At 37.0% G+C, this 24,295-nt stretch overlaps 1 protein-coding gene across 1 annotated transcript in view; it reads right to left on the bottom strand.

The window, feature by feature from the left end:
- KCTD3 (potassium channel tetramerization domain containing 3) overlaps window positions 1-24,068 on the bottom strand; it is a 70,550-nt gene extending 46,482 nt beyond the window's left edge. The window contains exons 1-8 of the mRNA XM_059039033.2: window positions 23,948-24,068; window positions 20,041-20,094; window positions 19,747-19,792; window positions 18,025-18,098; window positions 12,691-12,749; window positions 12,339-12,419; window positions 11,229-11,369; window positions 10,683-10,773 (exon numbers count right to left, since the gene is read on the bottom strand). Coding sequence (XP_058895016.1) covers window positions 10,683-10,773; window positions 11,229-11,369; window positions 12,339-12,419; window positions 12,691-12,749; window positions 18,025-18,098; window positions 19,747-19,792; window positions 20,041-20,094; window positions 23,948-24,030 — 629 coding nt within the window. The 5' untranslated portion in view covers window positions 24,031-24,068. The remainder of the gene's footprint in view (window positions 1-10,682; window positions 10,774-11,228; window positions 11,370-12,338; window positions 12,420-12,690; window positions 12,750-18,024; window positions 18,099-19,746; window positions 19,793-20,040; window positions 20,095-23,947) is intronic.
- Window positions 24,069-24,295: the final 227 nt, after the last annotated feature.

Raw genomic sequence — 24,295 nt, 5'->3', positions numbered from 1 at the left:
AGTAAAACAAGACAGAACAAGCTCTGATATCATAGCACTCCATCTCCTTACTGTTGCCTAGTGAACCAATGCTCTGAAATCGGAAAAGCTATGCAAAGAATATGGTTATCTTCCACATTAAGATCTCAAAGAAACAGAGTGGAAGGGACATGCCTTACAAGATTATGAAACTTACTTTAAGCATACTGAACCGCAAATTGTATGATAATAGATATATATGTCAAAGAACCTAAGTGTCTCAAATGGCAATAAGAACATACATACCAATAATTACCTTAGATGTAAATGGATTAAATGTTCCAAACAAAAGACACAGACTAGCTGAATGGATACAAAACAAGACCCATATATATCCTGTTAACAAGAGACCCATTTCAGATCTAGGAAAATATTCAGACTGAAACTGAGGGGATAGAAAAAGATATTCCATGCAAATGCACACCGAAAGAAAGCTGGAGTAGCAATACTTGTTATCTCACAAAATAGACTTTAAAATGAAGACTGTTACAAGAAGCAAAGAAGGACACTACAAAATGATCAAGGGATCAATCCAAGAAGATATAACAATTGTAAATACGTATGCACCCAACATAGGAGTACCTCAATATATAAGGCAGATGTTAACATCCATGAAAGGAGAAATCGACAGTAACACAATAATAGTGGAGACTTTAACACCCCACTTAAATCAATGGACAGATCATTCAGAAAGAAAATCAATAAGGAAACACAGGCCTTAAATGACACAATAGAACAGATGGACTTAATTGATATTTATGGAACATGCCATCCAAAAGCAGCAGAATACACATTCTTCTCAAGTACACATGCAACATTCTCCAGGACAGTTCACATGCTGCGTGACAAAGCAAGCCTCAGTAAATTTAAGAAAACTGAAATCATATCAAGCATCTTTTTCTGACCACACTATAAGGTTAGAAATCAATTAAAAGAACAAAACTGTAAAAAAACCTGCAAACATGTGGAGGCTAAACAATATGCTACTAAACAACCAATGGATCACTGAAGAAATCAAGGAGGAAATTTTTTAAAAACCTAGAGACAAATGACAATGAAAACATGACAATCCAGGGCTTCCCTGGTGGCTCAGTGGTTGAGAGTCCGCCTGACAATGCAGGGGACGTGGGTTTGTGCCCTGGTCTGGGAAGGTCCCACATGCCATGGAGCGGCTGGGCCCATAAGCCATGGCTGCTGAGCCTGCGCGTCCGGAGCCTGTGCTCCACAACCGGAAAGGCCACAACAGTGAGAGGCCTGTGTACCGAAGAAGAAAAAAAAAAAGAAAACGTGACAATCCAAAACCTATGGGACACAGCAAAAGCAGTTCTAAGAGGGAAGTTTATAGCAATACATCTTACCTCTCAGGAAACAAGAAAAATCTCAAATAAACAAATTAACCTTACACCTAAAGTAATATGAGAAAGAACAAACAAAACCCAAAGTTAGTAGAAGGAAAGAAATCATAAAGATCAGAGAAGAAATAAATGAAATAGGGACAAAGAAAACAACAGCAAAGATCAATGAAACTAAAAGCTAGTTCCTTGAAAAGATAAACAAAACTGATAAACCTTTAGCCAGACTCATCAAGAAAAAAGAGGGCTCAAATCAATAAAATTAGAAACGAAAAAGAAGTTACAACTTATACCACAGAAATACAAAGGAACACAAGAGACTACTACAAGCAACTATATGCCAATAAAATGGACAACCTAGAAGAAATGGACAAATTCTTAGAAAGGTACAACCTTCCAAGACTGAGCCAGGAAGAAACAAAAAATAAGAACAGACCAATCACAAATACTGAAATTGGAACTGTGATTTAAAAACTTCCAAAGAAAATCCAGAACCACATGGCTTCACAGGCGAATTCTACCAAAATTTAGAGAAGAGTTAACAGCTAGCCTTCTGAAACTATTCCAAAAAATTGCAGAAGAAGGAACACTCCAAAACTCGTTCTACGAGGCCACCATCACCTTGATACCAAAACCAGACAAAGATACAACAAACAAAGAACATTGCAGGCCAGTATCACTGATGAACATAGACACAAAAATCCTCAACACAATACTAGCAAACCAAATCCAACAATACATTTAAAGGATCATACACCATAAGTAAGTGGGATTTATCACAGGGATGCAAGGATTCTTCAATATCTGCAAATCAATCCGTGTAATACACCACATTAACAAACTGAAGACTAAAAACCATATGATCACCTCAACAGATGCAGAAAAAGCTTTTGACAAAATTCAACACCGATTTATGATAAAAACTCTCCAGAAAGTGGGCATAGAGAGAACATGCCTCAACATGATAAAAGCCCTATATGACAAACCCACAGCTAACATCATTCTCAACAGTGAGAAGCTGAAAGCATTCCCTCTAAGATCAGGAACAAGACAAGGTTTTCCACTTTCACCACTTTTATTCAACATAGTTTTGGAAGTCCTAGCCATGGCAATCAGAGAAGAAAAAGAAATAAAAGGAATCCAAATTGGAAAAGAAGTAAAACTATCACTGTTTGCAGATGACACAATACTATACATAGAAAATCCTAAAGATGCTACCAGAAAACTACTAGAGCTCATCAATGAATTCAGTAAATTAGCAGGATACAAAATTAATGCACAGAAATCTCTTGCATTCCTACATACTAACAATGAAAGATTAGAAAGAGAAATTAAGGAAACAATCCCATTTACCATTGCAACAAAAAGAAACAATCTCATTTGTCATTGCAACAAAAGGAATAAACCTACCTAAGGAGGCAAAAGACCAGTACTGAGAAAACTATAAAACACTGATGAAAGAAATCAAAGACAATACAAACAGATGGAGAGATATACCATGTTCTTGGATTGGAAGAATCAATATTGTGAAAATGACTATACTACCCAAAGAAATCTACAGGTCCAATGCAATCCCTATCAAATTACCACTGACATTTTTCATAGAATTAGAACAAAAATTTTACAATTTGTATGGAAGCACAAAAGATCCTGAATAGCCAAAGCAACCCTGAGAAAGAAAAACGGAGCTGGAGGAATCAGACTTCCTGACTTCAGACTATACTACAAAGCTGCAGTAATCAAAACCTTATGGTACTGGCACAAAAACAGAAATACAGATCAATGGAACAGGACAGAAAGCCCAGAGATAAACCAATACACCTATGGTCACCTAATCTATGACAAAGGAGGCAAGAATACACAATGGAGAAAAGACAGTCTCTTCAATAAGTGATGCTGGGAAAACTGGATAGTTACATGTAAAAGAATGAAATTAGAACATTCTCTAACACCATACACAAAAATAAACTCAAAATGGATTAAAGACCTAAATGTAAGACCAGATACTATAAACGTCTTAGAAGAAAACATAGGCACAACACTCTGATGTAAATCGTAGCAGTACCTTTTTGGATCCATCTCATAGAGTAATGAAAATAAAAACAAAAATAAACAAATGGGACCTAATTAAACTTAAAAGCTTTTGAACAGCAAAGGAAACAATAATCAAAATGAAAAGACAACCCACAGAATGGGAGAAAATATTTGCAAACAAAGTGACCGACAAGGGATTAATCTCCACAATTTACAAACAGAGCATGCAGCTCTATATTAAAAAAACAAACAACCCAATCAAAAAATCGGCAGAAGATCTAAATAGACATTTCTCCAAAGACATACAGATGGCCAAAAAGCACATGAAAAGATGTTCAACATCACTAATTATCAGAGAAATGCAAATCAAAACTACAGTGAGTTATCCCCTCCCACCAGTTAGAATGGCCATCATCAAAATGTCTACAAACAATAAACGCTGGAGAGGGTGTGGAGAAAAGGGAACCCTCCTACACTCCTGGTGGGAATGTAAATTGGTACAGCCACTATGGAGAACAGTATGGAGGTTCCTTAAAAAACTGAAAATAGAACTACCATATGATTCAGCAATCCCACTCTTGGGCATATATCTGGAGAAAACCATAATTCGAAAAGATACATGCACCACAGCGTTCACTGCAGCACTATTTACAATAGCCAAGACATGGAAGCAACCTAAATGTCCACTGACAGAGGAATGGATAAAGATGTGGTACTTATATAAAAGAGAATATTACTCAGCCATAAAAAAGAATGAAATAATGTCATTTGTAGCAATATGGCTATACCTACAAGTTATCATACTAAGTGAAGTCAGACAGAGAAAGTATCATACGATGTCACTTATGTGTGGAATCTAAAAACAAAAATAGTAATAATACAAATGAGCTTATTTACAAAACAGAAAGAGACTCACAGACTTTGAAAACAAACATGGTTACCAAAGTGGAAATGCAGCAGGGGAGGGATAAATTAGGAGTTTAGGATTAACATATATACCATACTATATATAAAATAGATAATCAACAAGGACCTACTGTAAAGCATAGGGAACTCTACTCAGTATTCTGTGATGACCTAAATGGGAAAAAAATCTGAAAAAGAATGGATATATGTATGTGTATGACTGAATCAACTCTGCTATATACCTGAAACTAACAGAACATTGTAAATCAACTATACTCCAAAAAAAAAACAAAAGATCTGTCTCAGGAGGTGTCTTGTACAAGCTAATTAAAATGCAAACTAGAAGAGTACTATTCACCTCCAAGTCGATGTCTGTCCTCTCCATCTGAACTATGGCACTCCTCACCAAATGTGGTGAGCAGAATAACGGCTCCCCAAACATGTCCTCACCCAAATCGCGGAAACCCGTGAATATGCTACCTTACATGGCAAAGGGGCTTCGAAGTTGTGATTAAATTAAAGAGATGGAGGGATTATCTAGGTGCAACCAATGTGACCATAAAGGTCCTTATAAGCAGAGGTAGGAGAGTAGGAGCTAGGGAAAAGATCTGAAGATGCTATGCTGCTGGTTTTAAAGACAGAAAAAGGAACCGTGATCCAAGGAACACAGACGGCCTCTAGAAGCCGGAAAGGGCAAAGGAACAGATTCTCTGCTGGAGCCTCCAAAAGGAGCCCAGCCCTGCCAATACCTTGATTTTAGCCCAGCAAGATCTAGTCTGAACTCTTCTGAACTCCAGAGCTGAGTGACGATAACTGTGCTGTTTTAAGAAACTAACTGTGTGGAAACTTGTTAGAACAGCAGTAGGAAACTAATACACCAAGTCACCTACGTTATTTTCTTCTCGTAAGTCTCTGTAGCGGAAACTCTTGTTGTTCAGCTGACTTGTTTGTTAGATGTTTCCGCCCCATTCCGCTCCCTTAGGAATAGAAACCATAAGGTGAGGAGAGGCAGCCCTCAGACTGAGCCCACTGCCTGTCCCACTGAGTCAAAGAATTACTAATAATGTTGTCAAAATTGTTTGACATTACTAACACCAGAGACCAAGAACACAGCATTTATTCTGATGCATTCTTAGGTATCTACTGTGTGCCAGGGACACGGAAAGCACTGGGATGGACAGAGGTACTAACAGCTCCTGACACCCAGGTCTCAATAAAATGACATGGAGCAACAAGGTAATATTGATTGTAAGATGTTTTTGAGCAATTAAAACGCAAATGGAATAGCAACGTTTTGGAAGGCTGTCATTTAAAAGAAAGGCATGGTGGGCACAGTGGTGAAGAGCAGTGGCTTTAGACTCAGGATTTAGTTGAGAACCCTGTCGCTTCTCTCCCCAGGATGACCTGGGGTACTTTTTTCTCCAAACTGATTCCCTCACTAGTAAAATGGGGACGATGAGATCCGTGCCGCAGGTTGTTGCAATAATTAAATGAGAACATGCATACAAGAGCCTTCAGTGTAATGCCTGGCATAAAGTAACACCCCAATAAGTCATAACTTAAAAGTCCAATTCATTTCTCAATATTCAGAAGCAATTTTTACGGAACTAGATGGTTTCCCAACCTTTTCTCATCAGGAGCCTCTAGAGCTGAGTTATTATTTGTTTTGGGGTGTTTTTTGTGCGGTACGCGGGCCTCTCACTGCTGTGGCCTCTCCCGTTGCGGAGCATAGGCTCTGGACGCGCAGGCTCAGCCATGGCCCACAGGCCCAGCCGCTCCACGGCACGTGGGATCTTCCCGGACTGGGGCACGAACCTGCGTCCCCTGCATCGGCAGGCGGACTCTCAACCACTGTGCCACCAGGGAAGACCCTATTTGTTTTTTAATTGGAGTAAAACTGCTTTACAATGTTGTGTTAGTTTCTGCTGTACAATGAAGTGAATCAGCTGTATGTATACGTATATCCCCTCCCCCTTGGACCTCCCTCCCATGCCTCCCCATCCCATCCATTTAGGTCATCATAGAGCACTGAGCTGATCTCCCTGTGCTATAGCAGGTTCCCACTAGCTATCTATTTTACATATGGTAGTGTATTTATGTAAAACCACATCTCCCAATTCGTCCCACCCTCCCCTTCCCCCTGCATCCGTTCTCTACGTCTACATCTCTATTCCTGCCCTACAAATAGGTTCATCTGTACCATTTTTCTAGATTCCACATATATGCATTAATATACAATATTTGTTGTTCTCTTTCTGGCGTACTTTACTCTGTGTGACGGACTCTAGGTAGAGCCACATCTCTACAAATGACCTAATTTTGTTCCTTTTTATGGCTGAGTAATATTCCATTGTATATATGTACCGCATCTTCTTTACCCATTCATCTTTCGTTGGACATTTAGATTGTTTCCATGTCCTGGCTCCTATAAATAGTGTTGCAGTGAACATTGGGGTATATGTGTCCTTCTGAATCATGGTTTTCTCAGGGTATATGCCTAGTGTTGGGATTACTGGATCATACGGTAGTTCTATTTTTAGTTTTTTTAGGGAACCTCCATACTGTTCTCCATAGTGGCTGAATCAATTTACATTCCCACCAATAGTGCAAGAGGGTTCCCTTTTCTCCACACCCTCTCCAGTGTTTAGTTTACTGTTTGTAGATTTTTTGATGCTGGGCATTCTGACCAGTTTGAGGGGACACCTCATAACTCTAGAGCTGAGTTATCTTATTCTGAAGAGCTCTTCCTCCTTCCCACATCTCCCCACTCCCAAATCCATAATTTCTGCTCAGTGCTGAAATGATTTGTCACACCAGATTCTGTCAATTAAGGTTTCCCTTTGCCTATTTTCTTTTAAGAGATGGACCCCAGCCAGATAGAGGGATTTGGAGGCTAGTTAGGAGACTCTCCAACTAAAAACACAACTGTGGTTTGGAGAGGGTACCATAAGAAGGCAGAAATATAAGGACATAATGATTCTTTCTTTGTGGTCAAGGTGGATGAGCTACATTTGTTAGAGCAATTTTCTTTGCCTATGTTGTTGTTCTTTTTTTTTTAGAAAACACACTGTATATCAGCATAAAATCCCTCATTGTTTATTTTCTACTGGACCTTTCTCAATATAACTTTCACTGTTTTCTTTCCAACACCTCACTGCCAAGTTGATTAGAAAGGCAGTTGATTCTACCTCTCAAAGGTTAAACTGTGAAGTTAAACATATATGCAAGTCTTTCTCTCTTTAACACATGAAAATGCTTTATCTTGTTTCTCTTCCATCTAACCCAACACACAAAAATACTCAATCTCCTATTCTGAATTCTCAGCAGATAATGAAGGGAATAATTAAGATGATCAACAAATAGGCATATGAAAAAGAATCAAGAGCCCAGAGAATCAAGAGCCCAGAAATAAACCCAAGCATATATAGTCATCTAGTATTTGACAAGGGAGCCAAGAACAGTGTATGGAGAAAAGGCATTTTCTCTTCAATTAATGGTGTGAAGAAAATTGGATATTCACAGGTAAAAGAATGAAATTTGACCTGTACCTTACACCACTCACAAAAATAAACTCAAAATGGATTAAAGACTTAATGTAAGACCTAAAACCATGAAACTCCTAGAAGAAAACATAGGAAAAATACTCCTTGACATGTGTCTTGGTAATAATTTTTTTTTTGAAAACGACACCTAAAGCACAAATAACAAAATCAAAAATAAACAAGTGGGACTACATCAAACTAAAAATGCATCTGCACAGAAAAAGAAACTACCAACAAAGTAAAAAAATAACTTATGGAATAGGAAAAAATATTTGCAAACCATATATCTGATAAGGGGGTCAATATCCAAAATATATAAAGAATTCATACAACTCAATAGCAAAAAACCAAATAATCCAATTAAAAAATGGGGCAAAGGACTTGAAGAGACATTTTTCCAAAGATATACAAATGGCCAACAGGTACATGAAAAGATGCTCAGCATCACTTGTCATCAGGGAGATGCAAATTAAAACCACAGTAAGATATCACTTCACACCTATCAGAATGGCCATCATCAAAAAGACACGAGATAACAAATGCTGGTGTGGATGTGGAGAAAAGGGAACCCTTGTGCACTGTGGGTGGGAATGTAAACTGGTACAGCCACTATGGAAAACAGTATAGAGTTTCCTCAAAAATATTAAGTATAGCTCTACCCTATGATCCAGCAATTCCAGTTCTGGGAATATATTCAAAGGAAATGAAAACACTAGTTTGCAAAGATATCTGCACCCGTGTTCATAGCAGCATTGTTTACAATAACCAAGAAAGGGAAACAACGTAAATGTCCATCAATGGAAAAAAAAAAAAAAGAAAAAAAAAGAGTGTAAAATTAGATTCAAGTATGTAAAAATAAATATAAAGCAAGATAAAGGGGGCTTTCATATTCAATGAGAAAGGATGATTTATGTAATAATCAGAACATAATTAGCCACCCACTTGGAAGAAAATAAAACAGATTCCTAAATCTAACACGTTATACAAAAAGTAAATTCCACATGGATTAAAGATCTAAAGTGTAATATAAGCTCCAAAAGGGAAACAATCTACACAAATACACTTCATTAATACAAGTAACAGGTTGTAAACTGAGCAAGTAAAAAGAAATATAGAAGTAAAACCTAACAAGGTAGAAAATTAATGAATATAGGTGAAAAATATTTCACTGTGCTACTCTTTCCTTTTTTAAGGTTTTAAATTTATTGATATAAAAAGCTGTGGAAAAACAATTTATTAAAATGATTACACTCTTAAAATAATTTGAATATTTTCCTTTCTTCTGAAATCTTTTTATTGGCATTAAGGACATTAATATGTCCTTAATTCTTTCCCTTTGTCACTTTGCATGGGCATATTGCTCTGAAATCATCAACACTCAGTGAAAGCAAAGAAAAGTCATGGTCAAAAGCAAAAACAAAGAATGGAAAATGTAACAGCATCATCTTTCTTACATTAGTCATTCAATGAGTGAAATTTTGTGCAATACCATGTGTCCCTGTCTGGCAAGTCACAATCTTTAGCACTGCTATGCAATAACATAAATTATGCTGTTACACCTGGATAACTTGGTATAACCGTTACACAACTCCTTTGGAATCACCTATCAAAAAAATGTACAAAATATTTAAACAAACAAACAAAGCAAAATCTAAAACCATTTCTCAATTTAGATCCATAAGCTGGTAAGTTCAAAACGACACTCTTAAAAAAAAATTCCCTTTTTCAAATCAGTCTTGCTTCATATAAAATCATCCCTGAAAGAAATCATCCAAAAAACATTTTTCATACTACTCAATAAATATATTAAAAACACATATCAATAGAATGCTCTCAAAATGAAAAGTGTGCACCAAATCTCTATTGCAATGAAAATATAAAGTGCAGATTACAGACATAAGAGGTCTTTTTTTTTCCTTTAACACATATGGCAAATCTCTCATAAAGTGAGGGGTTTTTTTCTTTTATTCAATATATCTGGGATCCTTTAAATGTATCTATAAATTTTAGAAGACATTTTAAATATTTTTCATCTATTGTGGCTACTTTTTCTTAACTAAATTCAACAGTGACAAAATATTTATATGTTTTTTGATATTTTGGCAATTAAATTCAATAGGATCAGAGTCTAAGTTAGTATATCCCAACCATTTTTGTTCTTCTACGCCATTCCGTCATCAACATTTCTCATTGCATACAGTGATTTTGAACTAATAATCCTACCTTTTTTCCAATTAAAAAAGAGAAATCACTGGTGTACACTTTCCCTTGTTCCCTGTTAGTTTCTGAGAATGCAAGAATTAGTAAAACCAAACTACCTCTGTGTAAAGCTCACACATTATAGATGTTAAACTACATCACTTCTGCCTACAACTGTCCTGCTTCACTACCTCGCTCCCAACCATATGGCAGTCATGACCAATGTAGGGTCCTATTCTCCCCTACTGTAGAGTACAAAAGACTCAATCATTATAGACAACACAGGGCTCACATTAACAACCCTGCCTCATCATCTAGTACAACAGTTAAATGATTCAGAAGCTGGATATACTAAGCAAGAAGATGTAACTTCAAGATATCTCAGTTATACCACAGTTCACACTGTATATGCAATATTTAAGACACACTGAGGCTATCAATAATATTTACCAAATTAGCTGTGGGAATAAAAGCAAACTAAATCTAATCAGGAGATACAGAAGTGGGCAAAATACGAAGGAGAAAAATTTGATGACTAAAATAAATAGCTCTTAAATCTATAAAAATAAAATCACAAAATTAAAAAATACCCCCCAAAATAAAAAGCAAACCATTATTAATTACACAATACCTGTAACACACAGCAAAATGGGCATACGCAGCTACAATCCAGTTGTGATGGCCAGCTACTATTAGTACCTTTCGTGGATCCACAGGAAATCCTGTTGATATTAGCAAAAGAAATCTTTTATGTTCTGAAGAAGGGGTTGGCAAAACTATGACTAACAGGCCAATTCCAGTCCTCTACCTCTTTTGATAAAGAAAGCTTTGCTGGAACACAGCCATTCACATCTGTGCATACACCGTCATCGCTGCTCTCGTGCCACAATGAAAGTTGAGCAGTTCCAACAGAGACCCTTCGGCTCATGAAGCCCCACATGTTCACTGTCTGGCCCTTTCCAGAAAAAGTCTGCCAACCTCTGTTCTAAAGATGTAGAGCTAACAGAAGATCATGAACTTTCTAAATAAAAATTATGTTAAGTGAGATTCAAGATATAAATGGTAGATCTAGATTAAAGAGAGATAAAGCAAAAATCACATCTTTAAAAATAATTACTCAATATCATCTAGAACTGAAGACATACGTACTTTTTAAATTTATGTACTCTTTGCTTACCTAGCCTAACAGTCTCTTCTCCAGTTCCAGAGAGAACAGGCTGTGTACCATTTCCTCGAGCTTCACCTTCTGTAAAATTTAGTCCATTTCTAGAATCAGCAGAGGATCTAGTAGTGTTGTTTATTTTACGACTAGGAATACCTATAAAAGGAAAGAAAAAGATAAGTTTATTTCGAAGTTCACTTACCAAAAATTTAAAACTTCACATTATGGCTAAGAAACAAACAAGTGTGAATTTCATTATAGCCAAAATTTATCTTCCCATATACCAATTTACTGCAAATAATTAACTACCATAGAAAACAAGATGAAATTTTTTAAAAATAAAATTCATTCAATAGATTTCTGAAACTTATCATGTTATATATATAAAAAGACTAAGCTTTATCATATTATACTCTGTATTTACCTAGCTCTAGGTTACCAAATCAGTCAATCACTAACTCATTCATTCTGTCACTACTCTTCACATTTATGGAACAGTTACTATGTGTTAGGTACTGTTTACTAATTTAAACTGCTCTAGAGCTGAATTGCCTTATACTTTCAAACATCTCTTATTTGGCAGGAGAGCCTTTTTCAAAATGAACTTGTTCAAAAGCCTGCTACAGCACAGGTAAAGACCAAACTCTGCTAACTCACTGAAGAGAGGCAGAGATGACATGCACCTCATACAGCTCTGCCCTGTACACTGCTAAATCTCTAAAAAGCTCCTGGGGTTCCACAAAGGAGATCGACAACCAGTTCTCAAACACAGGAGTCAGCAAATCTGGCCATGGCCAAGTCCAGCCTGATAGCTGTTTACATAAATAAAGCTGTTATTAGACACAGTCTCACCCATGCATTTCTGTAGCATTTATGGCAAAGCTGAAGAGTTGCCACAGAGATCTTTTAGCTAACAAACCCATCTGGCCCTTTACAGAAAAAGTTTGGCAAATCCCTACCCTAATACACAGTATGACTTATCTTCTGTTAATATTAAAGTTCTCACTTTTTCTAGTAGATTTACAAAGGAAACTCAATAATCAAGAAACATTTTCCTACGCACACATCTGTACTTAATGATAAGAAGACTTAAAAAAAAGAACTAAATAAATAAAGCAGAAGTACCTGGTGGAGGCAAGTAACCATGAAAAAGGACACTGCCACAAGATGAACGCTCCAGTTCTTCACATAAGAGAAGCCTTCTTACTAAAAACATTTCAAAGCAAACTTGTCAAGAGTACATGCAAACACAAAAATAGTACTCCATTTTTATTTTCTCTAGTTAAAGAGGATAAGGAAAGAAAAGGAAAATGTTTAAGTTAAATCAGCTGACAACACCTTTTTACTATGAAAATCCACAAAAAGCAAGCACTGACTAGTCCATCAAAAATTAGAACCTGATATAAAACACATTTCATTTGGGCAAGTTTAGTGCTCAAAGGGTCAAATCATAAATATAAAATACTAGAATACATACCTAATGGAGTGATTCCATAAAATTCTGCTTCATGCCTGAGAACATTAATACTCACTCCCCTACAAAGAAACCAATGAATGATGTAAATCCTCTAACAATGGCAACTCGGATTATCATCTGGAGCAGAAAGAAAAAGTACTAGGTTCTTAGTGAACAAAGTCATAGGGCTTTAAAACTTACTTTTTTCCTAAGATCCTTAATTATTTGAAGAAGTATAGATAAAAAAAAAAAACTGCACACCACCAAGAACGTTTTCTTACTAAAAGAACCATTTATATACAGATGAATTGGATGACTAAATGATAGATTAGGGCTTTATAGGGTTTAATACAAGTAATTATCAGTAAGTATCTAATAAGGCAAACGAGTGGAAATCATTCCTATGGTATTAATTGCTTTTAATCATAATTTTAACCTCCCCAATTATCCTGTAAGCTCCCTACAAGCATGTTCTCCTCTGATCCATGTTTGTATGCCTCATGCAGTGCCTACCACAGTGCTTGTATGTAATAGTTATGCAATCCATATTTATTGAACAAATAAATTCAGATAAATGACTCTTCTCAACAGAAATCAAAAACAAAAGCAAAACAGAAGGTGGAGGAAAACAAAGATCAGCCTTAAGAAGGGCTATGTTACCCAGATAAAGATGTTACAATAAAGTAATATGAAAGTAAGAAGTAAAAAAAAAATAGAAGCTTTATAGAGTTTAAAATGATTCATTTTAGGTTTCAGTTATAATCTGTCCTTACTTTAAAAATATTGCCTGGGCAGAAAAGAGAGGGGACATCACTACAAATTCCATGAAAATTAAAAGAATAAAGGAGTGGTATGAACAACTCTATGCCTAAAAACTTGATAACCTAGATGAAATAAAACAATTCCTTGAAAGACACAATCTGCCAGAATTCACACAAGAAAGACTATCTATCTCAATCAGTCTACATGTATTAAAGAAACTGAATCAATAATAACCTTCCAAAACAGAAAGTACCGTGCCCAGGATTCACTGGTGAATGCCACCAAACACTAAAGGAAGAAATTATAACAATCCTCTACACTCTCTTTCAGAGAAAGAAGCAGAGAGAACACTTCCTAACTCATTTTATAAGGCCCTCACTACCTTAATACCAAAACCAGACAAAGACATTACAAGAAAACTACAGACCAATATCTCTCATGAACACAGATGCAAAAATTCTCAACAAAATATTAGCAAACCGAATCCAACAATGTCTAAAAAGAAATATACACTACAACCAAGCAGGTTTTATCTCAGGTATGCAAGGCTGGTTCAATATTCTAAAATCAATTAATGTAATCTATCACATCAACAGACTTGCATGATCATATCAATAGGTGCAAAAAAAACACATGTGACAAAATTCAACACCCATTCATAATAAAAACTCTCAGTAAACTAGGAATAGAGGGGAACTTTCTCAACTTGATAAGACTATTTAAAAAAAATCGTATAGCTAACATCATATTTAATGGTAAGAAATTGGAAACTTCCCACTAACATCTGGTTACAAGACAAGGATATTCCCTCTCACCACTCCTTTTCAACTTCATACTGGAAATCCTTATTTATACAAGTCAAGAAAAGAAAAGACATACAGATTGGGAATAAATATATAAAACTGATGATCACAGATGACATGACTGTCTATATAGAAAATCCAAAGGAATGGACAAAAAACTCCTGAAACTAATAAGCAATTATAGCAAGGTTGCAGAATACAAGATAAATGTACAAAAGTCGATTGCTTTTCAATATACCAACAGTGAACAAGAGAAACTTGAAATTAAAAACACAATACCATTTACATTAATACCCCCCAAAAAGAAATACTTAGGTATAAATCTAACAAAATATATACAAAATCTATATGAAGAAAACTACAAAACTCTGATGACTGAAATCAAAGAACTGAAAAAATGGAGAGATATTCCTAGTTCATGGATAGGAAAACGTAGTATTGTTAAGACATTAGTTCTTCCCAATTTGATCTGATTCAATGTAATCCTAATCAAAAGTCTAGCTATTTTATGGATATCAACAAATTGATTATAAAGTTTACATGGAAAGGCAAAAGATCCAGAATAACCATCACAATATTGAAGAAGAAGAACACAGTTAGAGCACTACCACTACCCAACTTCAAGCTTTATTATGAAGCTAGAAAAATCAAGATAGCATAGTACTGGTGAAAAGAATCAACAACAGATCAATGGAATAGAACAGAAAGCCCAGAAATAGATCCCATACACATAGTCAACTGATCTATCACAAAGGAGCAAAGGCAAAAAACAATGGAGTAACAAATAGTGCTGAAACAACTGGACATCTGCATGCAAAAAAAGAGAGAGAAATTAATCTAGACACAGACCTTACACCCTTCACAAAAATTATCTCAAAATGATTCACAGACCTAAAGGTAAAATGCAAAACTAAAAAACTCAAAGAAGATAACACTTAGGAGAAAACCTAAATGACAGTGGGTATGGTGATACCTTTTTAGATACAGCCAAACGACATAATCCATGAGAGGAATAAGGATAAGCTCATTAAAATTAAAAACTTTTGCTCTACGAAAGACAATGTCAAGGAAATAAGACAAGCCATAGAATGAGAGAAAATATTTGCAAATGACAAATTTGATAAGGGACTGTTATCCAAAATATACAAAGAACTCTTAAAACTCAACAATAAGGAAACAAATTCAACTTTAAAAATGGGCCAAAGACCTTAACCAAGGAAGATACAGAGATAGCAAATAAGCCTATGAAAAGATGCTCCACATCATATGTGATTAAGCAAATGCAAATTAAAACAATGAGTTACTACTACACATTAGTTAACATGGCAAAAATCCAGAATCCTAACACCAAATCCTGGCAAGGATGTGAAGCAATAAGAACTGTCATACATTGCTGGTAGAAAAGCAAAATGCTACAGCCACTCTGAAAGACAGTCTGAGGTTCCTATAAAACTCTCACCATACGATCCAGCAACTGCACTCCTTGGTATTTACCCAAAGGAGTTGAAAACTTATGACCACACGAAAACCTGCACATGGATGGTTTATAGCAGCTTTATTCCTAACAGCCAAAACTGAAGCAACCAAAATGTCCTCTTTAGTAGGTGAGTGGAAAAATAAACTGGTATATTCAGATAATGAAATATTATCAGCATTTAAAAGAAATAACATGAATAGACCTGGAGGAAACTTAAATGCATAACATTAAGTGAAAGAAGCCAATCAGAAAGGGCTACATACTGTGTGATTCCAACTATGACATTCTGGAAAAGGCCAAATTATGGAAATAATACTTTGTACAGTATTATAAAGATGAACACGTGTCATTATACATTTGTGCTAACTTATAAAATGTGCAACACTAAGTGAACCAAAGGTAAACTATGGATTTTGGGTGATTATGATGTCAATGTAGGTTCACATCAATTGTTTAAAAAAAAAAAAAAAAAAAGAAAAAAGTATCATTCTGGTAAATGATGTTAACAGTGGAGGAGGTTGATAATGAAGGCAGGGGGCACATGGGAAATCTCTGTACCTCCCTCTCAATTTTGTTGTAAACCTAAAACTGCTATTAAAAAAAGAGGTCTTAAAAAACAACAGACAAAAAAAATTCCGTAGGCCTAATGAAAACATATAATTGCGATATTAAATTGCTTTTATTTGTGAAATTGGTTGTAACTAGTTTAATAAGAATAGTTAAAACTTTCTTATTCTATTTCAAAACTACTTGTGTTAATAGTAGAGTAGCACTGGCTAATTATTTGTCTGGGGAAGACAGACAAATATGATAATGATAATACAGTGTGATAAGTGCAATACAAGAATTTTATGCAAAAAACAGAAGTAGAACATAGTATTCTTTTTTCAATTCCTTCCCACCTTCTTTTAGAAGGTACTATTCAGAGAACTTAAGTTTGCTAGGCTTCCCTAAATGAAATAAAGAAGCAAGTTGAGGGGCTTCCCTGGTGGCGCAGTGGTTGAGAGTCCGCCTGCCAATGCAGGGGATGCAGGTTCATGCCCCGGTCTGGGAAGATCCCACGTGCCGCAGAGCGGCTGGGCCCGTGAGCCATGGCCGCTGAGCCTGCGCGTCCGGAGCCTGTGCTCCACAACGGGAGAGGCCACAGCAGTGAGAGGCCCGCGTACCACCAAAAAAAAAAAAAAAACAAGTTGAAAGAAAAGCAGTGAATACAAATATTTAAACTATTATATTTCTGCCTTTCATAAGTGATTTAGTCATGGATTAGTCACAAGGACATTGACTAGAAGTAAATTTAGACTTTAATCAAATGTTAAAAATAATTTTACCCCAGAAGTAAGTAGTTAGTAATATACTTCCCACTTCCACTCCAGGCCAAGAAACAGACAAACAAAAAACCCCAACAAACTCTTTTATTCATTCAATAAATAGCTATTGAGCAGCTACTATACATGCCGTTTTAACAACACTGGGAATACAGCAGGGAACAAACCAAACAAAAAAATCTTTGCTTTCAAGGAGCGCATATTCTAGTGAATATAAGCCAAAAATTATATAACATTATAAAGAAGCAGCTTAAAGAAACAATTAGAATTCTAAAAGCTGTTATCTACAAAAGTATTAATAGGTCCTTAAGTGAAAGTTCATTAGGAATATATGAAATAAAAGAACAATAAAATACAAATTAGACTGTAGCTTCCATTGTAGATTGAAGACATGGCAAAGTTAAAGAAATAGTTGAAACGGTCATTCATTTATGCTCGACCCTACAGGTATACAGAAACCAACTTGTCCTTTTAGAATTTAAAGTCTAATGGAAGATAGACTACCAGGGTAGTGGCAGTACAGGAAACTCTGAATACCTGTATCAGGCGGACACGGCAGGGATCACTGAAGTGATCAGAGTCAAGCTGAGAGCAGAAAGGGTTGAAAGTGCTGAAGCAACAGAAACCAAGCAGGAGCTGGATTAGAGAGAGCCTCAAGAAACAAGAGGAAGCCCACAATCCTTAGCCAACACGTAAGAGTTTGAAGCAGAGGAATAACCAGATTAGATTCATATTTTCAGAAGTTAATTTTGGCTACAGTGTGAAAAATGAATTGAAGGGATGTAAGAATGAAGACAGGGAAACTGGTAAGGAAGCTATTAGAGTATCCAGAGGAAGGGATGATGGTGGCCAGTATCTATGAGTTTAATTCTGAGGAAACTTTTAAACAAAAATAATCTGGGGACAGGGAAAAAAACTTTACTTCATAAAATATACCCAAAACCATACCTGTGAATAAAAATTTACTTTAAAAAGATACATTTCTTACCTTAAGTCTAGTTCTTTTGTCCGAAGAAAATTTAAAATGGGTGCAAACGCTGCTGGATCTCTATCAATAAATATCTGTAAATAAAGAATTACAAATTTTACTTTCAAATTATAAATTAAACTTCTAACTTTAACATCCGTAACACTAACTTAGGGAACAAATACTGAATTATTTAAATACTATATTTCCTTGATTCCACTCTTATTAAATTTTAATGTTTCTAAAATTGAAATGTAGTTATAACCGTGTGCATTTATGTGGTAGTAGTGGTGTCTTTTCTCCACCTGAAAAGCTGTTGTTAGATTGATTATATTTTAAGGTGCAGGAAAAATGGTATCAAATGGTATAAGTAAGTCCACTTTCTCATTTCTATTTAACTGATATCTTTGGTGAAAGGAACACCAAAGGGAAAATTTTTATCTGAAATATTCCAGAATTCAATAAATACTTTGAAAACATTATGCATGAATAATACTTTCTTACATCATCTGATCACTGATTATTGGTGACAGTGATTGTGATTTACATAATTTGTGATTCATAAGTGAATAATTAAAACAACAATGTACTTTTATAATACACACCAGGCAATCAAGAAAAGTAAAACTGCATACTGCTGTCCAAACTGGAAAACAGTAACACTTACATACCACTATCTCAGTTTCCTCAAGGGCTGGGTGTGGGATGAAGGGGAGGGTGACAACAGCAACAAAATGTTTTTAAATAACAAACACAGCACCACAGAATACATATGGGGAAAATAAAGTGCTTAAAACATATGAAATACATAATTGATAACTTTTTACAGGAATGTATGCCAACACTATTCTGAACCAATTACAAAAGCTCTAACCATAAAATTGAACACCTTTTAAAGCTTATGTAAGTCAGTTACACAGCAGAATGGTAGCAAATAATAAACCTTCTTATATTATAATCAGTTACTGTATACAATGAATGAGGTTCTTCTGGTTTCATAAATTCTTGCTTTTGTTTTTATTAGAATCAATCAGAAGTTGAAGAAAACACCACAGATTTGTAGAGATCTAATTACTGATGTCCTTTTTATAATCTTACATGGACATATCTGCTTGTGCTGCTTTATTCCATCTGCAAATCTCATCACAGCAAATAAACACCTCTGGTCACTTTGTTGCCTCCCAAATGAAAGTCTTACTTGCTTTCGTGAGCCCTAGACATTTACTTTACATGCTATTGTTCATATTACAACTGCTTTTTAAATTTATAAACCAATTTTTTTAACTGAAATTTAATAGTTCTTTACTTCTCTCACTGCACCATTGCTGCACAAGTTCATAAGGTTATTCTCCAAAATAAAAAATTATAGAACTTTACTGAGTTGCAACATCTTACCATTATAATGTTGAAATATTTTAGTATTTACATTCATCTATTTACTGTTCAAGTTTCAATTACTGATTAAAAGAAATATTTCATCTCTTGACAATGTAAGCTCAGATCCTACAATCTCTCTAATAATGATTATTGAAATTGCTGTATGCAGTATTCCCAGTTTCAAGTTCTCTTCTATAATTACAGAAACGCTATTCATGACAAGAAATAAAAATCTTTAAGTACATATACTTTTATTTAGTAGTTATTAAAAGAGTAGTTTCCCTGTCTTCTTAGAGCATAAGGATCAAACATTATAAGCATTTTTCGATCTAATTTAGAAACATACATCAACATTGTTATACTCACAGCACCAGTTTCATCTCGAAGGGTTGAAATTCTTCCACTCAGCAAACTAGAAATCATTAACATTAAGACAGAGTTAGTTTTTAAAATCTGAGTATGAATAAAATGCTCTAAGTCTTTCAAACATCAAAGACCAATACAAATGAATCATCTTATCTCCAAGGTAAAATAACAATTTAAAAATTCTATTTTAGGAGTTAAGCTTTTTATTCGATACATAGAAATATTTATTTTTTATTGTTTTAATAAATAATCAACTGTATTTTTAAAAAGGTACTAAAGAATTATATGAAATACCTGGAAAAAAAAGAATCTGGAATCCACATAAGTGTCTGTCTTGAGGTACTAAACCTGCAATTAAAAAGTATCTGGTATTATAAGAGAGGACATAATTTGAAATTTCCATGTTAGTTAACTTGCTTTAATATGCTGGCTAATGATTTACAAGTTGCTGCATAGCTATAGCTGTATCAATTATATTCATTACTTTTAATATCTTTAAATTTTGCTACTTTCAATTCAGAGTTAAGATTATTCCAAGAGCTGTTGACAAAATCAAATAATTAATTTGCTTACATATAAAGCTTCCTAAAACACTACTTTCTAGCATGCCAATCTACTGAAGAATCAATAATTAGCGCACCACACCAAGTCTAAAATTCTCAACATAACATACTATCTTCAGGTCATGTTCCATCTCTCCAACACAAACTGTTTTCCCCTCTAATAAGACAGTACTTCTTAATATCCCCAAACAATCCATGCTTACACCACTTCAGAATCTCCATCCCAGCTGCATCAACCTCATGTTAAATTATCCAAGTTCCACCCATCTTTTTTTAAAATAAATTTATTTTTTATTTTATTTTTGACTGCATTGGGTCTTCGTTGCTGTGTGTGGACTTTCTCTAGTTGTGGCGAGCGGGGGCTACTCTTCGTTGCGGTGGACGGGCTTCTCATTGCGGTGGCTTCCCTTGCTGCGGAGCACGGGCTCTAGGAGCGCGTGCTCATTAGTTGTGGCTCGCAGGCTCCAGAGCGCACACTCAGTAGTTGTGGCTCACGGGCTTAGCTGCTTCGCGGCATGTGGGATCTTCCCGGACTAGGGGCTCAAACTCGTGTCCCCTGCACTGCCAGGCGGATTTGTAACCACTGTGCCACCAGGGAAGCCCCATCCATCTTTCTTGATGCCATCCAGGTTCTACCTTCTCTTTAATGGCTTTTCCAAATATACTATTCTGTATTACCTTTCTGAGCTCATATTAATCCCACTGCACATAATGCATTTAACATTCCCTTTATAGTCTTGGGCTATTTACAACTGTTGCATTCACTCATTCAAAAATCACTCAGTAAACACTGTTTTGAGGTTAACTGCCATTTGATCAAGTCTGCTTATTACCACCAATTTGACGGGAACTTTATCAAAGCCTCATGTAACAGACCGAGGCAAAACAATCAGTAACTGATGGAAACTGGCATGACAAAGAATTCGATATAGGGCTCACCCAGTCCAGCACTTGATGTCTGAATATTTTCATTTTAAGACTCATCACACCGCACCATGTATTTCTGACTCGCTGCCCCATCACCACGTGTCCTCACACAGAAGAGAGCCCAACAGACCTTTGCTTTCCCTCCGCATTCATTTTCTAGCATTACATGACTGTTTTAAAGTTGCTCCTGTGCCCATTAATCAGACTAAGAAAGGAGCCAGTTTACTCGAGAAAATATGGTAAATTTTCCCAAGCATATTTCTTACTAGAATCTTAAGAAAAAAAATGAGAAGTAGATTACAACTAGTTAGAGGAAACTGACTCGGTCAAATCAATAGAAGCAAACCCAGTAAATGGTAAACTGAAATATCTAAGGATCCACTGCAAAAATGAGTCACTGTGTTTTGGAGGCAATCAAATTAATTCCAAATAAGGGTCACTTCTAACTTGTGATCTTTCATGTTCACTGCTTATTCAGCAAATTGTTTGCCAAATAACCCAAATTTTGTGTTACTTAGAAAATTACCCAGGTCTGCTTAAAGAAGTCATATTAGCAATTTCAATGAAAATCAGCAGTTCGGGGTGGGTATAGTAATCTGGCATTTCTGGGCCAAGGGATTAGACTCTCATCCCCACCAATTTTTTTTTTTCTCCAAACAAGTGGAAGATAGAGGGTGAAATCCCAGAGCTCTAAAACTGGTCCCAAATATGACTTCATGAAAACTACAACATTTAAAATTACATATGACAAGCATAATTCTCTGAAATATATATATGAAAAGGCTTTTCTATGTTTTTATCTCATATCTACAGTATGCCAAGAAAAAGATCACGTGCAATTTGGCCTCAGCAAAACATATCCACATTTATATTCCATGCTACTTGCCTCCTACTAAATTTACTTGGAAACAATCTAGTTAAAATTATTTATTCTGCAAAGTTACTATTGATTGATAATGCCACTAACCCTGTAGTTCCCATTTATTGCTTCAAATTTTTTTTTCAGTCCCGGAAGGTTGGTACTATTATTGTCATTACACATTTTAGGAAACTAAGCACTAAAAAATAATTTGTCTAAGGTTGCTGAGCTAGTCTCCCACTGGCTGGTCCCAGACTTCTCTCCTGAGGCCTCAAATCATACTCATTCATAACAGAATTAATCACAAATGGAGCCACATTGGTTTTCTTTCACTTCATTAGGGTTTTTTTCTGGTAAATAATAACAATATTAACAATTCTAAATGAAACCTCATCTTCTCTACTTTCTGAATCATCCATGAAGTGTTAAATAAATGATAAAAATTGGTCATTTTTTTGATTAGACCCTACCTATACCATGTGCTTCTCTGCTCGTAAGAAACTCTCCTTTGAGTTTCACTCTATCACTTCACAGCTGAGTTCAATTCTATGCCACAGGTGGTTCTCCCAGTGGCAATTACTCAACTTCAAGGAAATTAGAAACTAGGGCAGGAATTTTAAATTACTATAGTGCTACTCTTCTGAGGCCAGCTCTTGCAGGGCATTCCATTTCTGCATCCATAAGTTACCAAAGCGGCAAAATTTTCACGTGATTTTAGGAAAATATCCATGTCTTGCATTAGGAGACACCAATCTTCCCCTCCATAAAACCGTAATCTATATAGCAGCAATAACGTTGTAAACTAATAAACAGTTTTGCTTGGGGGATGAGAGGGAAAAAAAAAGAGTGTGCAGGGAAAGCATTACTGTTTCCTGTGTTGAATTCTCCAGCACACTTAGAAAACTATTCAAACACTATACATTTTTATCACTATGGTTCACAGTGTTGCCGTTTTGCATTTTTTAAAATACTAGTTAAAAAGTCCTAGGTGTTGAGCATAGCAAAAAACACTACCTCCCAAGGCGCTTCATCGCTTATCTCCCACCTAGCCTAAAACTCAACTACCCCTTCCTTGAAATAGCTGGCAAACTCCCATTTCCGAGAGAAGTGACTCATAAACCATAGCAAATCCACACAAGTATGATTCCTCCCCCTGCCAACAAGCTTACTAAAAAACGTAGTAAGAGAGTGGAAGGCCAGAGAGAGATCAGAGAAGAGCTTTCGGTCTGTTTACTAGGAGGGCGCCACAGGGTGCCACTACCCAAAGCTTCCCAGAACCAACTCCTCAAACTGCAGTTTCTAGACTCGCTGCGCTACAAGTTGAACAGATCCTTCAGAGCCACGCACCAAGAAACTCTGAAAATAAATACAACGTACCGCGCATCTACGGCACTCCCTCCACCGAAATTCTTGGAGATTTCAAACAGCCCTTACTGAGGCATTATCGCCCGAGCAAATCGATTTACCTTGTTGACCAAAGAGAAAGGGAGGCAGGTGCACCTGCAACAATCAAACCACAAGGCCCGGCTTCCACAAAATAAATTCCTCAAGTACGCGCCAGGGTAAGGAAGGCTATAGAATGTTCCTCTCGGCCTGATCCCCTAGAAAGGGGGAGGGACGTAGCTGATATTCTAGGAAGGCGGCAGCGCGGCCAGATGAACCCTGGTCTCGGTGATTCCCAAGGCCGCCTGCCCCTCAAGATCCGCGGACCTGCTCCCGCCCGGAGGGTCCTGCGCTCCCCGCCGACTCGGCGCCCATGCTCGCCCGCTATCCCGCCTCCCCGGGGCCCGGCCTCCCCCGGAGGTCGCCCGCCCGCTGTCCCCCCACCCCGAGCCCCTTCTCCCCGACTCACCTGGTCCCCCCCACGTTCAGCTGCACGATCTCGCCGCTGCCGGCCGCCGCCGCGGCGAAGCCGCCGCAGTGCCCTCCCGACATGTCCGGCGGCTCCGGCGGCACCCGCCGCCCTCCCTCCCCGGCCGGGGCCGTCGAGCCCGCGGCAGGAGCCCGAGGCGGAGGCGGCGGCGGCGGCGGCTGCAGGGCCAGCAGGGCTGCGGCCGCCGGCGGGCGGGCGGCGCGCGGAGCCTCCCCCACGTTCTCAGCAACCGGGCGGGGCTGGCGGGCGTCCGCCTCTTCTCCTCCGCTCCCGCCGCGCGGGAAGGCGGCCGGGCCTCCACCTCTCGTGGCCTCCAGGCCGCCCAGA

Source organism: Kogia breviceps, chromosome 1 (genome assembly GCF_026419965.1).
Source record: "Kogia breviceps isolate mKogBre1 chromosome 1, mKogBre1 haplotype 1, whole genome shotgun sequence".
Taxonomy (NCBI): Eukaryota; Metazoa; Chordata; class Mammalia; order Artiodactyla; family Physeteridae; genus Kogia; species Kogia breviceps.
The sequence above is the reverse complement of the archived record's forward strand: the minus strand, read 5'-3'. Positions and strand labels throughout refer to the sequence as shown.